The sequence below is a fragment of the Gadus chalcogrammus genome, chromosome 7, assembly GCF_026213295.1.
Source record: "Gadus chalcogrammus isolate NIFS_2021 chromosome 7, NIFS_Gcha_1.0, whole genome shotgun sequence".
In the NCBI taxonomy this organism is placed as follows: Eukaryota; Metazoa; Chordata; class Actinopteri; order Gadiformes; family Gadidae; genus Gadus; species Gadus chalcogrammus.
The window spans coordinates 203479-216643 of record NC_079418.1 but is presented as its reverse complement, the minus strand read 5'-3'; the positions used below and the strand labels follow the sequence as shown (position 1 = coordinate 216643).

The 13165-nt window shown below is 41.4% G+C and overlaps 1 protein-coding gene, 1 long non-coding RNA gene and 1 pseudogene across 2 annotated transcripts; all 3 read right to left on the bottom strand.

Annotated features, from left to right (window-relative positions):
* Positions 1–1374: 1374 nt before the first annotated feature.
* LOC130385403 (zinc finger protein 135-like) overlaps positions 1375–13165 on the bottom strand; it is a 150598-nt pseudogene continuing 138807 nt past the window's right edge.
* Positions 5128–7015, bottom strand: LOC130385411 (histone-lysine N-methyltransferase PRDM7-like). The gene is made up of 5 exons (XM_056593910.1): positions 6897–7015; positions 6423–6557; positions 5677–5820; positions 5514–5578; positions 5128–5317 (listed from the first exon to the last, which is right to left on the bottom strand). The coding sequence occupies exons 1-5, from the start codon at positions 6951–6953 to the stop codon at positions 5128–5130; spliced, it is 591 nt and encodes a 196-aa protein (XP_056449885.1). The 5' UTR covers positions 6954–7015.
* On the bottom strand, positions 9813–11246 carry LOC130385410 (uncharacterized). The gene is made up of 3 exons (XR_008896012.1): positions 11090–11246; positions 10648–10765; positions 9813–10415 (listed from the first exon to the last, which is right to left on the bottom strand). It is a non-coding gene; the product is annotated as an uncharacterized LOC130385410 (long non-coding RNA).

Genomic DNA, 13165 nt, shown 5'->3' with positions numbered 1-13165 from the left:
CTTCCCATAATCGACTGCACGGTAACCACAGCTGATGCCTTGGTTTTGAACTCGACAGAAAATGAAGTTCAACGTCTTCTTCTTCTTCTTATTATATATTATATTAGTTATATATATATATATATATACATATAGACCTATATATATATATAATTATTATGCTTCTTCTTCCTCTGGAATATTGTCGTCAACAGGTGGTCGAACTGTGTAACCAGCTGTGTAACCATGGTTACCCAGCTGGTTACACAGCGAGCGGAAGTTTATATGCGGTTGTGAGGTATCTGAAAAAATAGTTCCAATTAGCAACTAACACGGATATAAACCATATATTGCGCCGATATTTTTTTTTTAAACTTCACAAATGCCACTAACCACTCGGTTACTTGCACATTTTCGAAAACGAACGTTTAGGGTTGCTGGGATGACAGGTTTGTGTATGCACACAGACAACCATTGTGAAGCAGCAGGAGCGATTCAAAATGAGCCAAATACCCGAGAAAGGACTAATAGTTAAAATTTCGGTGTCACCCACTCTATTTCATCATAAACAAACCAGAAAGGGGGCTCAATGTTCAAAATACCGGAATTGTCCTTTAAATATATATATATATATATATATATATATATATATTTGTGTGTGCATATATGTATGTGTGTATATATGTATAGATATATATATATATGTGTGTATATATATATGTATATATATATATATATATATATATGTATATAGGCCTATATGTGTGTATATATATATATATATGTGTGTGTGTATATATATATATATATATATATATATGTATAAAAAAAACCAGAATGAATTGAAGGGCATTAATGAAACTGATATCAGTTCTCCAACATTTGAAGATTTCAAATAAACATTTTTCCTTGAAAAACATGTCTAAACATTTATTGTAAGCAGTAGATTTTAAGCAATATTTAAAAATAGTGTTTTGACAACTTTAAACGGAACCGTCATTTTCGGTTCGGTTTCGGTATTCGGCCAAGCGATTAATTATTTTTCGGTTTCGGTTTAGGCCACAAATTTTCATTTCGGTGCATCAATTATTATTGGAAGATTGAAGCATAATTATCAATAATTAATTCAAAATGTCACTGAATCCGGGGAAAGGGGAACATCTTCGTGGTGCTGTGGTTCCCTCTGGTGGTCAGTAACGGGACCTCAGCTCATCCGTTGCATCCTACGTTATGCATAACAGCGTATCAAATATAATTCACCAACATGTTGGACTGCTTCTATTCTATCCAGGCAAAACCAGTCTTCTCAGCACTGCATATCCGATTTTATTTGAATTTCTACAGGATAGATAAATAAATACATACAAATGTAGTAAATATAACAATGACGTCAGATATAAGATACCTTACTGATGACAAATGGAAGTTAAATAATTCAGATAATAACATTATCTCTCTCAAACTTTTTTTTTTCTGAACATTTTTTGGGTAAAACCCTTCACTCATAGACATGAATATAAATAAATACATAAAGTTGATAAGATAAACAATTAACCGTTCATGTGCCCTTTTAACATATAACAGCAAGAACCATGTTTGATTCGATTTGAATAACAGATGTCTGGGAACCATTTAGTTTCTTCACATGGTTGTTTGGGTGGAGACTCCTCTGTGAAGTTGTTGGTGTCTCTTGAGATGACCAGGGGCCCGTTTCAGAAAGCAGGTTCAACAAACTCTAAGTTAAAACCTTAACTCTAGGTTGACCAACCTCTGAGCTGTAAAACTCTGAATTTTCGGTTTCAGAACAGGTGATAACGCTTAGTTCAATCAACTCTGAGTCAAGGTAACTCTGAGTGAAGCTCGTGCATGAGGATATAAAAAGCCCTCATCAATGGAACACAGATAACATGATTCACCATGGCAACAAGTACTAACAAGCCTCGATCCTCCTACTCCTCCCCAGCGGAGTTGCAAATCTTAATGACTGCATATGCAGAAAGCGAGCATATCTTTTTACTAAAAAGCAATACTATGGCAGCAGCCAAAAAGCGGGAGCTCGCGTGGAAAAAAATAGCTGACCGAGTCAGAGTATTTGAGAAAAAGAAAATGTTTTCTCTTGAATGTTCCACTTATTCAACAATTATATTCCATATGTGTGTTTGTGCGCACAGGTGCAACCCAACAGGCCCCAAACGGACTTGGCTGCAACTAAAAAATGAAATATAAAAATGTAGTTCAAACAGATAAGGTATAATTTAAGTACAAGCAATTGTGATGTTGTTTAGCCTGCCCTCATTAAACAGCATTTAGTGGCTGAATTCAACATGTGATAGATATATTTAAGTAATTAGGGAAAATCTGCTAAACAAAGAGAAATCCCAACACTGCCAGTATTAAAATTGTCTATATGAAAGCAACACCTAAATGCCTTTTATACATACAAGTCTCCAAATTTGTGTTTTCTGGTTATCTTAAAATTTGACCTCCATTATAGCCATCAGAAAAAAGGCAGAGTCAGTTAGAAATGATTGAAGCATATCATGTCTCTAACAGCTCTTTCATCTTGTGCATCAGCAGGGGGGTCAGGATTATTATCTGGATCATTGGGGGAAAGAGTAGGACATTGTTCTCCTCTAATAGTGGCAATGTTGTGGAGAACCAAACATGCCACTATAATGTCACAAGCCCTTTCCGGGGTGACCCTGAGCCTACGAAGGCACTGGAACCGGGCCTTGAGTATGCCGATGGTCATCTCCACTCTGGCTCGTGTCCTGCAGTGAGCCAAGTTGTAGTGTTGCTGTGGGCAAGGGTCAGGGTCAGGGTAAGGGTCAGCAGATAGCGATGGCAGGGGTACCCTCTGTCTTCCGAGTAAATAACCATCAAACTCTCCTATGATTTATACAAGATACACTTCATTGTTTCAGTTGTAATAGGAGGAAACAAAATATTGATCATAGGATACAACTATATACTGGATATATAAACTATATATATAAACTCACCATGGGCAAATCTGGCACTCAGTGTAGACTCACGAAACATTCGTGAGTCATACACAGACCCAGGCCACTTCGCTTCCACATTATTTACCATGTGGCTGCGTCACATATGATCTTCACAGTGGAGAAACAGTAATTAGCTGTATAGTGAAGCATATTTCATTTGGAATGTTAAAGGCTACTATTTAGGCCTACCTGTACATTAATGCTGTGGACAGATTTCCTATTCACATAATCTCCTTCATTTATTGAAGGAGCTATGATAGGAATGTGAGTGCCATCTATGCAGCCAATCACACCTGGAAACCCTAAAATATATCAAATTGACTGATTAGTGCTTCAAGTCTCAAAGCTTTATGACAATAAATGAATTACTGCTTAGACTGATACCTGCCAATTCTGTGGAACTCTTCTTTGAAAAGTCTGGTGGGTCTGTTACTTGGGAACACTACAAACGTGCATAGTAGCCGTTTCAGTGCAAGTGTCACATTTCGGACAGCCGACAGACAGTTTCCTTGGACACATGCTCTGCATCACCGACGTTATACAAAAAAACTGCCGTTGGCAAAAAAACGAAGTGCAATACAAAGAATTTGCTCGGGACTGAGCGTGTCCACGATGTGTCATGTGAGCGATGTGAGGGCTGAGAATATTGTTTATATAAATTATTGATGATGCAGAGAACGGAAACGCTCAACAGGTAGCTACTCATCAGGGAATGATAAAACATCCAAGTATCTGCGCCTCGACATCAACTGGCTCTTCAATAAAAGGACACGCCATGTCTGCCACTGCCTTCAGTCTGCAGGCTTCAACTTAAGAGCAGGAGAAACTCGGGGTTAGTTGAAGAAAACCTGCCAGCGAGCAGGTTAGGTTCACGGAGTATGTTGCTAGGGTAACTGACTCAGAGAACTGAACTGGCTTTGTGAAACTGAAAAACCAGAGTTTCCCTCATCTCAGGGTTAACTAACTAAGAGTTTTCACTAAACCTGCTTTCTGAAACGGGCCCCAGATCGACTAAATGTTTTCCCACACTTCTGACAGTGGTATGGTTTCTCTCCCGTGTGGATGCGGCTGGTGATTCTTCAGATCACCAGAGTGACTAAATGTGTTTCCCACACTGTTTACAGTGGTATGGTTTCTCTCCTGTATGGATGCGCTGGTGTCCTCTCCAGATCACCTGACTGACTAAACGTTTTCCCACACTGTTTACAGTGGTATGGTTTCTCTCCTGTATGGATGCGCTGGTGTCTCTCCAGATCACCTGACAGACTAAATGTTTTCCCACACTGTTTACAGTGGTATGGTTTCTCTCCTGTATGGATGCGCTGGTGTACCGTCAGATCACTAGATTGTCTAAATGTTTCCCACACTGTTTACAGTGGTATGGTTTCTCTCCCGTGTGGATGCGCTGGTGTCTCTTCAGACTATCAGAGCGACTAAAGGTTTTACTGCACTTCTCACATCTGTGTCGTCCGGCTCCTTCTGCTGGAATCTGGCTCGTGCTTTGGACGGTTCCCGGGGAGGCTCCGATTGGTTCTTGATAGGAGGCTGCGACGTATGGGAGGAGACTAGGCTCCACCTTGATTTCTCCACTCCTCAGCAGTCGGCCGTACAGGTCGCCATGGCTCCTCTTCATGTGTTTGTGGAGGAAGATCTGAGACGTGTAGGAGTACGGACACTCGGGACAGGGGAAAGCCTGTGCTGGTGTCAGCTGGGATTTCCCTCCTAGGAGAAAGAGAGTCATATGTATTTTATTTTTGAGAGTGCTGCTGATGGCTGGTTTAAGCAGCCTCATCTGGCCAGAGTCAGGTGGTTTAGGCTTTGGGGCTTGATAGGCTGCACAGCCTAATCAGCCTAATCAAGCATACCTGAATTAGTATACTTGTATAGTTTTTTTGAAACCTCCATGTACTGTATATTTAGACATTTTTCCAAGTAAGAATATTTTTCTATTATGTTGTCATCTTTTGTTTATTATGTTTAAATTTATGTTAAAAACTTTACTATTTCCTGTATAATTTCTGACCTGCTTTGTTAATGTAGATGTTTATTGTCCAAGCTCTTTTGATTAAAATGAGAGATGTGGGTCATGAAGTGCCGCATAGAAACCAAACCCTGACAGAAAGACAGACTTGAAGGCAGACCTTTAGTAGAGCTTCTTGTTGTTCCACAGTAGATCAAATCCGATTCCCAGATGTCTGGCGTATTCGTCCCCATACCAGACCAAGAGCTCTGCTCCTGAAGTCACGAGGCCACAGGTGCGATACAGAATTCCTCCTTTGTGCTGAAACGCTATTAGGTTCTGTTCCTCTTCATTACGAGCACAATTGACGTACCTAACACACAGACAGGTACGTCAACACACCTTTACAGTCTATCTTCTGCACATGTCATAGCAACACAGAAAATATTGTGGATCTAATCAGATAACAGACATGGAGAAATATAAATGTTACCAATAAAGTAATGTAAGTAAGAAAATTGTGAACATTATTCATGCAGTAGATGGTATAAAGGTGAATAGGGTCCTACCTCATCCAGTTAGAAAGTGTCTCTCTCTTTGCATCAATGTAATCATTGTGTCTGCTCTTGTAGATCTGGAGAAATGTGTTAATCAGACTCTATGCCATCCAATAAACTCACACAAGCACACACACAAGACTAGATCAAAATAAACGAATACAAACACACTGACCTCCCAGGAGTATCCACTCTCCAGGGCTCCCTCTTCATCGGTCCTGTGTCCTTCGTAGGGTCCAAAGTGTGTTCCAATGGGAAGGCCACCGTCTCCACAGTAAAACACCCCTAGACCGGCCCCAGGGATCCCAGAATCTCTGATCTACCCCACATGAGACAGAGACGGAGAGAGGAGGAGAGTCGTAGAGTGAGAGGAATACATAGAGGGAGGGAGAGGTGGAGGAGGGAGGAGAGATAGAATACAAGAGAGGTAGAGGAGAGCGAGATGGAGACACATGGAGAAGAGAGATGTAGAGAGAATGAGGCAGGGAGAGACAAAGAGAGGTGAGAGGAATGGAGAGAGGAAGAGAGGTGGTGAGATGGAGGGGGGGAGAGGAAGATAAGATATGATAAGAAATGAATGGAGATGAGTAGTTGGGAAACAAGTGAGAAAGAGAGATTTAGACAGGAAGAGGGAGGGAGGAAAGGAAAGAGGGGGTTGGGACAGGGGGGGAGTTCAGAGAGGGAGTCACAAAGAGAGGCAGATAGAGGGAAATGGGGGGAGAGAGGGAGAGATAGACGGAAAGAACGATTCAGGAAGAAAGAACCATTGGGGGAGAGATACAGTATATCCATCTGCTTTGGCAATATAACTGTTCACATTACTGTTTTACATACATATAGCTGGGAAATGTATTAAACAATGAATGTTATACCGTCTCATTGGACGGGGAGAACTTTGTTGTGTTAAAGTACGACATATACCTCAAACTCAGCGGGCAGCGTCTTCTTGGCTCTGTCTTTCTCTCCGACAGCAACGGGGCGATCGATCAGCCACGAAGACGATAGGACCGTGGACCTCGCACTCTTCGAGGAAGAAAGTCCTACACTCATCACAGACTGGAGAGAGTTCATTTATTTATTATGTCCAAAAGAGCTTCAGCTACAAATCTATATTAAATAGACAGAAACAGGAAGATTAAAAATTGGTTTGTGAATGAAAAAGAGGTGGGGAAAAAGAGGTGGGGAGAGAGAGACAGAGACAGAGACAGAGACAGAGACAGAGACAGAGACAGAGACAGAGACAGAGACAGAGACAGAGACAGAGACAGAGAGAGAGACAGAGACAGAGACAGAGAGAGAGACAGAGACAGAGAGAGAGACAGAGACAGAGACAGAGACAGAGACAGAGACAGAGACAGAGAGAGAGACAGAGACAGAGACAGAGAGCCCTCTTACAGAAGTAGTCGTCATCCTTAGGTACTTCCGGTTCTTGGTAGTTAACTCTGAGAACATTTCTCAGGTTAGTCTCTCTTGAATAAACACTTGAGCCCTTCATATGTTCATGGATAACTGATTCTCACACACACACACACACACACACACACACACACACACACACCACACACACACACACACACCACACACACACACACACACACACACACACACACACACACACACACACACACACACACACACCACACACACAGGTCTATACGTGCACAAAAAGGTGTTATTGCAGTGAAGCCAGTGGTGGGATCAGAGCTAACCCAAGGAGACCTTCCTCCTGGACTGCAGAGCCCCTCTCTACTCCTCCTCCGGGGGGGTCGATCTCTGGATGAGAAGGAGTGGTCCCTCCAGAGGACCTCCTGGTCACTCCAGCCCCGCCCTGAGAGACTCTGACAGACAGAACGTCTAGTTAGGGAGTACTCCCAGTTTTTTTAATGTGGGTAGGTGCTAGGGCTGTACGGTATGGACTAAAATGTACATCACGGTAGGGCTGGGCGATAACGATTATTAATCGCGATAAATCTCACGTCGATTACGGCGATAAGCATTAGACATAAATGCTCGATATGAAAAAAAGGTTTTTTTTTGTTTTGTTTTATTTTAAACAACATTTCTGATGTGGATTTACCTGACAGCCAATGCGGCAGAAATAAACAAAATAGTCAGATCGCAGTTTGCGGTTAATGCCTAAGTACACGCCCATTACCTGGTGCACACTGTGGCAACCCCACGCCATTGACCAGGGGCCAGCCGCCGCAGCACCGGCCCGTGGTCGGGTGGTGGAAGGGAGATACCTCCCCCTCCACCCAGCTGCGCTAGAGGGAACATCAACCGGGCCCAGGGAATCAAGAACATTGGGGGCACCTGGGGAACCAGGACAGAGGGGCTTTAAGGGCTGGGCACGTGGCAGACGGGGGGGAGGGCTGACGAGGAAGAGACGTGCTGTGGAACCGGCGTGCTTTAACGAAACGTTTTCCCCACCAGGAGTAAGCCGGAGGCGTCGGGAGCTTGTTTCCCCGCCGACCCCGAGGAAGGGCTGGACGGTCTGGACCAGGAGGTCCCGTGCCCTTATTCCCGATTTACGGAAGAACCTTAGTTTATATGATTTCCCTTTTCGTGACTGGTTTTACAATAAAACCCGTTGCACCGCAACCCTGCTTCTTTCATTAATTCCAGAATCCCCGCCGCCGACGAAGGGGGTTGCCACAACACACACACACACACACACCAACTCACACCCACACACACACACACACACACACACACACACCCACACACACACACACACACACACACACACACACACACACACACACACACACACACACACACACACACACAGCCTATCAACAACAATGAAAATAAGAGAAAAGAAAAAAAAAATATATATATTTTTTTTTATATTATATATCGTGATTAATATCGATATCGAAAAAAAAAATCGTGATAATATTTTTTGCAATATCGCCCAGCCCCTATATCACGGTAAGATTTGAGGAATAGACGGTAACGGTATTATATCACGGTATGTTAATTGTATCTTCTAATTTTGATATAAATGCCTCTGGAAGGGGGAAAAATACTGGAAAGGCATCAAACCACATCAAAAAAATTAAATTAAAGTTACCTTCCAATCTCTGAAAACCACTAAATTGTTTTAAAGCATGGATTGTTTCTCCACTTGCTTGCGGGGGAACCTTGCCCGTTATAGTTTTGGCATCTCAATTTGGCTGAAGTGTGGCGGGCATGTACGCGTACCTGGGATCGAGTGTTTTGACATCTCTTTAAAAGCCCTTTCTACGACATTTGAAAGGGGAAAAACCATGTCCTTAAGGACAGGTACACGTGAAAACGTTTTGTCATCTCGTTCCACACGGGCATTTTTGTTGTAAGGACTGGCTTTAAAATGCTCCTGCCCCCCCGGAAGCAATGTATTGATATCAGAGGACGCTTCCCGCTACCAGGCGCCTCTGTCTCGTACATTGTGGCATGAGAGCTTGTGAAAGGGACTATTGCGCCAAGGCAGGGCGCTGCTGCGCGGCGTGCTTGCGCCGCCTGCGTGCTGCGCAAATGGGTATACGGCCTGAGAAGGCAGATCGCTGTCAATCGTCCTTGGGAAAGTTAACTGTGCCGAATTTGAAAAAAGGAACTATGGTTTCGGTTACCTATTTTTCAGTAGTTGCTCGTAACTTTACTTTTTACATGAAAAAAGTAGTCAGGGAACTGTATTAACGCATACTTACTTTGTTACGCGCTTACACACTAACATTGTCTTACCCGGTCACACCGGTCTCACGGTAACGTCAAAAATCCATACACGTAGCGCAAAATTCACACCGGTATACGTTCAGCACCGTTTTATTATACCGAACACCCCTAGTAGGTACCTTACCTTCCTAGCAACAATACGTCTAAGGTTATACATCGGTGCTGGTGTCATTAATACCCTAATCCATGAGTCTGCTGTCACACGGACATGAAGCAGGTCTCGTACCATAGAGGAAAGGACAATGGTAAGGGCTGCTGAAGGTGATGTGTGCTGTTTTATACCTGTACAGAAAACTTGCATCTGACGTATGGGCTGTTGTAGAGACCCCTGTCTGACTGTTGGTGGCTTCCACACTCGAGCACCCTGCTGACATAACTGGCTTTAGGTTAGAATAGATAACCTGCTAACTATTACAACTGACTATATGAGTTAGGATGTGACCTATTAACTACAACCAAACAGACCATATGTAAGGGATGGTACTATATAAACTATGACCTACACTGACGTAAAGGTAAGCTTAGAAGCTATTATACCAAACGAGGGCCAGTATAAAACCTATTACTATTAACTTACTATAAGGTAGTATTTAACTTTCTGACTTACGATAAATTAATATTTAACCAAATAACTACTTACTGACTCTAAGTAAGGAAGTATCCTACTCACTACTAAATGACTAAAAAGGTAGTATAAGCTACTAACAACCAATGAAGTATAAAACCTAACTTACATACTATATCTGACTAACTGTAAGTAAGGATGTATGCTACTAACTCCTACTAACTGACTATAAAGTAGTATATTAACGACTCACTTCAACTAACTGACTAAAATGGGTAATATAACCTGCTAATTTACTATGAGGTACAACCTATTGTTAAATATGTTTAGTACAGGTTTTCCTTTTTTCAGATGCAATAAAATCCCTTTAAATCAATAAAACCCCTTTTTGTTGCTATATCTTTGGTCAAATGATTAAGCAGTATAAGCGGGCTAATGTATCTTCAGGGCTTTGAAAGGGATAATGTTCACTGCACATTACTCCTTCCAGAAATGTCTTGTAAATGTCTTTGCACCGGTCAATCCAGAGGTCCAGAGCTGCTCCTCCTCAGAGTCTGTCTCTTCAGGTGAGCAGACTCTCACCTGGCCGGGCTTCTCTCTCCTCATGAAGGCTGGAGCCACAAAGGACAGGCCTGACACACACACACACACACACACACACACACACACACCACACACACACACACACACACACACACACACACACACACACACACACACACACACACACACACACCACACACCACACACAGAAACACACACACACACAGACACAAAAGACAGTGATGTGTACAGCAGCACCACCTGTGTCTGTATGTTTATTAATGTACTCAGTAAAATAGTATTTAAGTATGAGTGGTTTACCAAGAGACGACATAACCAAATGGTTTTCCTTGATCTGCAGGAATCTTTTTTTCTCCGCCATACAGAGGCGGTTCCATTTTGTTGTGGAAAAGTAGGCCCTGATATCCGCAATGTCCTCCTTCAACACAAACAGACAACATAATGTCCAATACTGTTCATCTAACCTTACCACTTCGTAGATAAACAACCTTAACTACAACCGTAACACATTCTAGGTAATACTGAATCTATCAAAGTCAACAGTTGCTATAGAGCAGCCAATTAACTGTTGTAAATCCCACATATTTTGCATAAATAAAGTAATATTGTTCTCCTAAATTGCCATTCTCTCCATGGAGGGGCCCTTTCATGAACACATTGGTCTTATCTGATCGTATTTAATGGTGATTAACTCACCAATGTTGCATGAACAGATGTTTAAAGTATTGATATGGTGTCTCACCTCCTCCACTGAGTTAATCATCTGACTGGTAGGCCTACAGCTTGAGTCCAGATCAAACGTCTAACAATGAAACATAATTAGAACATCTGGGGAAAATGTCGACGGCTAACATCCCTTTGCTGAGTTAATAAGAGTTACTTATTAACGTTGGCGCCGACTAGTCAACAGAGCCGGATTAACCCAAAGGCAAACTAGGCACGTGCCTAGGGCCTGATCGGCGGGGGGGGGCCCAGACAGAAGTAAAAAAAAAAAAAAAAAAAAAAAAAAAAAAAAAAAATGAAATAGCCAATACAAATGTCCTGCCTACTATTTTTTCAGTGATAATATATCAATATATATTAATTAAGTAAAAATAGTGACGTTGTTTATCTTAACGTTACGTCACATTAAAGGCACCCAGTGCAACTTTCGAGGCTTAAAATAAACATTCAATTTCTAGTCTTTTTTACACGTAGTAAGTTTCAATAACTCCATACCATTACATACCGACATTCAAGCAGCAAAGATGAGACGTCGTTGTGTGGTGAGAACTGATAGAAAATCGATAATAACAACAATGCCGCCATTTTCTTTATTTTTTGTAACCTACAATAAATAAAGCAGGCTTCCAGTCAATGGAAAAATGGCTTCTCCCCACCGGCGATTGTTGTTGTTTACGATTTTCTATCAGTTCTCACCACACAGCGACGTCTCATCTTTGCTCCTTGAATGTCGATATGTAATGGTATGGAGTTATTGAAACTTACTACGTGTAAAAAGACTAGAAATTGAATGTTTATTTTTCATTGAATGTTTACATAAAGTTGCACTGGGTGCCTTTAACGCCAATCAGTTAAGTCCGAGAGGAGGTCAGCGGGTCAAGACTAAGCGGAACAATAAAGCTAGCAGGCAGGTCGTTTCTTGTGTAGGCTAACATTCAAGATGCTTTTGGGTGCGGCAAAACATAAAAAGAAAAAAATGAAGAGGAACAAAAAGAACAGCGGGGGGCTTTACAGAAGTTTCTGTCGGGCAGCCGTCCGACAGCTGTGAAGACAGCGGAAGACGCTGTGGCGCCGTCAACATCAGCGCCGTAATTTTCTACGATGAAAAGAGTGAAAACATACCGGAGAGCAACAGTAACAGAAAAAAAACAGAATGCCTTTGCCCTGTTGGCAATTGAGAATAGATTTACAACCTCCCTGGATTTTGAACACATTATAGAGGACTTTGCCTCATCAAAACTCAGGAGAAAGCATCTGTAAATGTAAGTTTTCCATTTAAAAATCTAAATCTTAATAAGTAAAGTGAATGCATATAAATGAAATGCATAATATAGGGCTATACTTTCTACTATAATGAAATGAAATATGAGAACAAACCAAGTACCGTATATTCAAATCTCAAACAGCTGTCTTTCAGCTTATATATACATTTTATATTTCTCCACAAGATCGTGATGATGCTGTCAAGATGTGTTTCTACTGCAATGGAGGCCTGTGGTGCTGGAAGGCTGAAGATTATCCCTGAGTGGAGCATGCTAAATGAGAGTGTTGGAAAATTGAAGATAGGTGATGCTTGTCCATGAAAATAAACATCTTTACCACTACAGCACACTTTCTCTGACTGCATATTTTATTAGTCTTTGTATATTTGACTACTTATTTAACTTTTCAATTTAATCAACACATTTAATTAAGATTTTCTGCAAAATGCAATAGCTTACTACATTTATCTTTTTTGCTCTGTTTACATAGCAATGCTGACACCGTGACACCTATTGGTGATTTACTGGGACTACTGCCTTAACAATGACACTGGCAATGGATAAGATAAGGATAATTTAATAGCATTTAATAGAGCCGTGTAATAACGTATAAATAATAAAAATCAAAAATAGTCTGATAGACTGTTTAATATACAACACATGACTTATTTTGGCGTACAAATAACCAACTTGTAACCAAAGACTACGCTATGTAAAATGTGAATTAACTTTTATTAGTAACTTTGGTAAGTGTTAGGGTTAGGTTAGGTTATCGATGGAGGGGGGCCCAAAAAATACAGTCTGCCTAGTGTAGTCCATTTATTTAATCCGGC

Bases quoted from the DNA above. Each gene is read 5' to 3' on its own strand.
- LOC130385411 (XM_056593910.1), bottom strand. From the start codon at position 6,953: ATGTTCTCAGAGTTAACTACCAAGAACCGGAAGTACCTAAGGATGACG. The intron at 5,579-5,676 runs GTCAGTGTGTTT...ACATTTCTCCAG, and splicing joins AGAGTGGATACTCCTGGGAG to ATCTACAAGAGCAGACACAA. The intron at 5,318-5,513 runs GTAGGACCCTAT...TCTGTGTGTTAG, and splicing joins ACACTTTCTAACTGGATGAG to GTACGTCAATTGTGCTCGTA.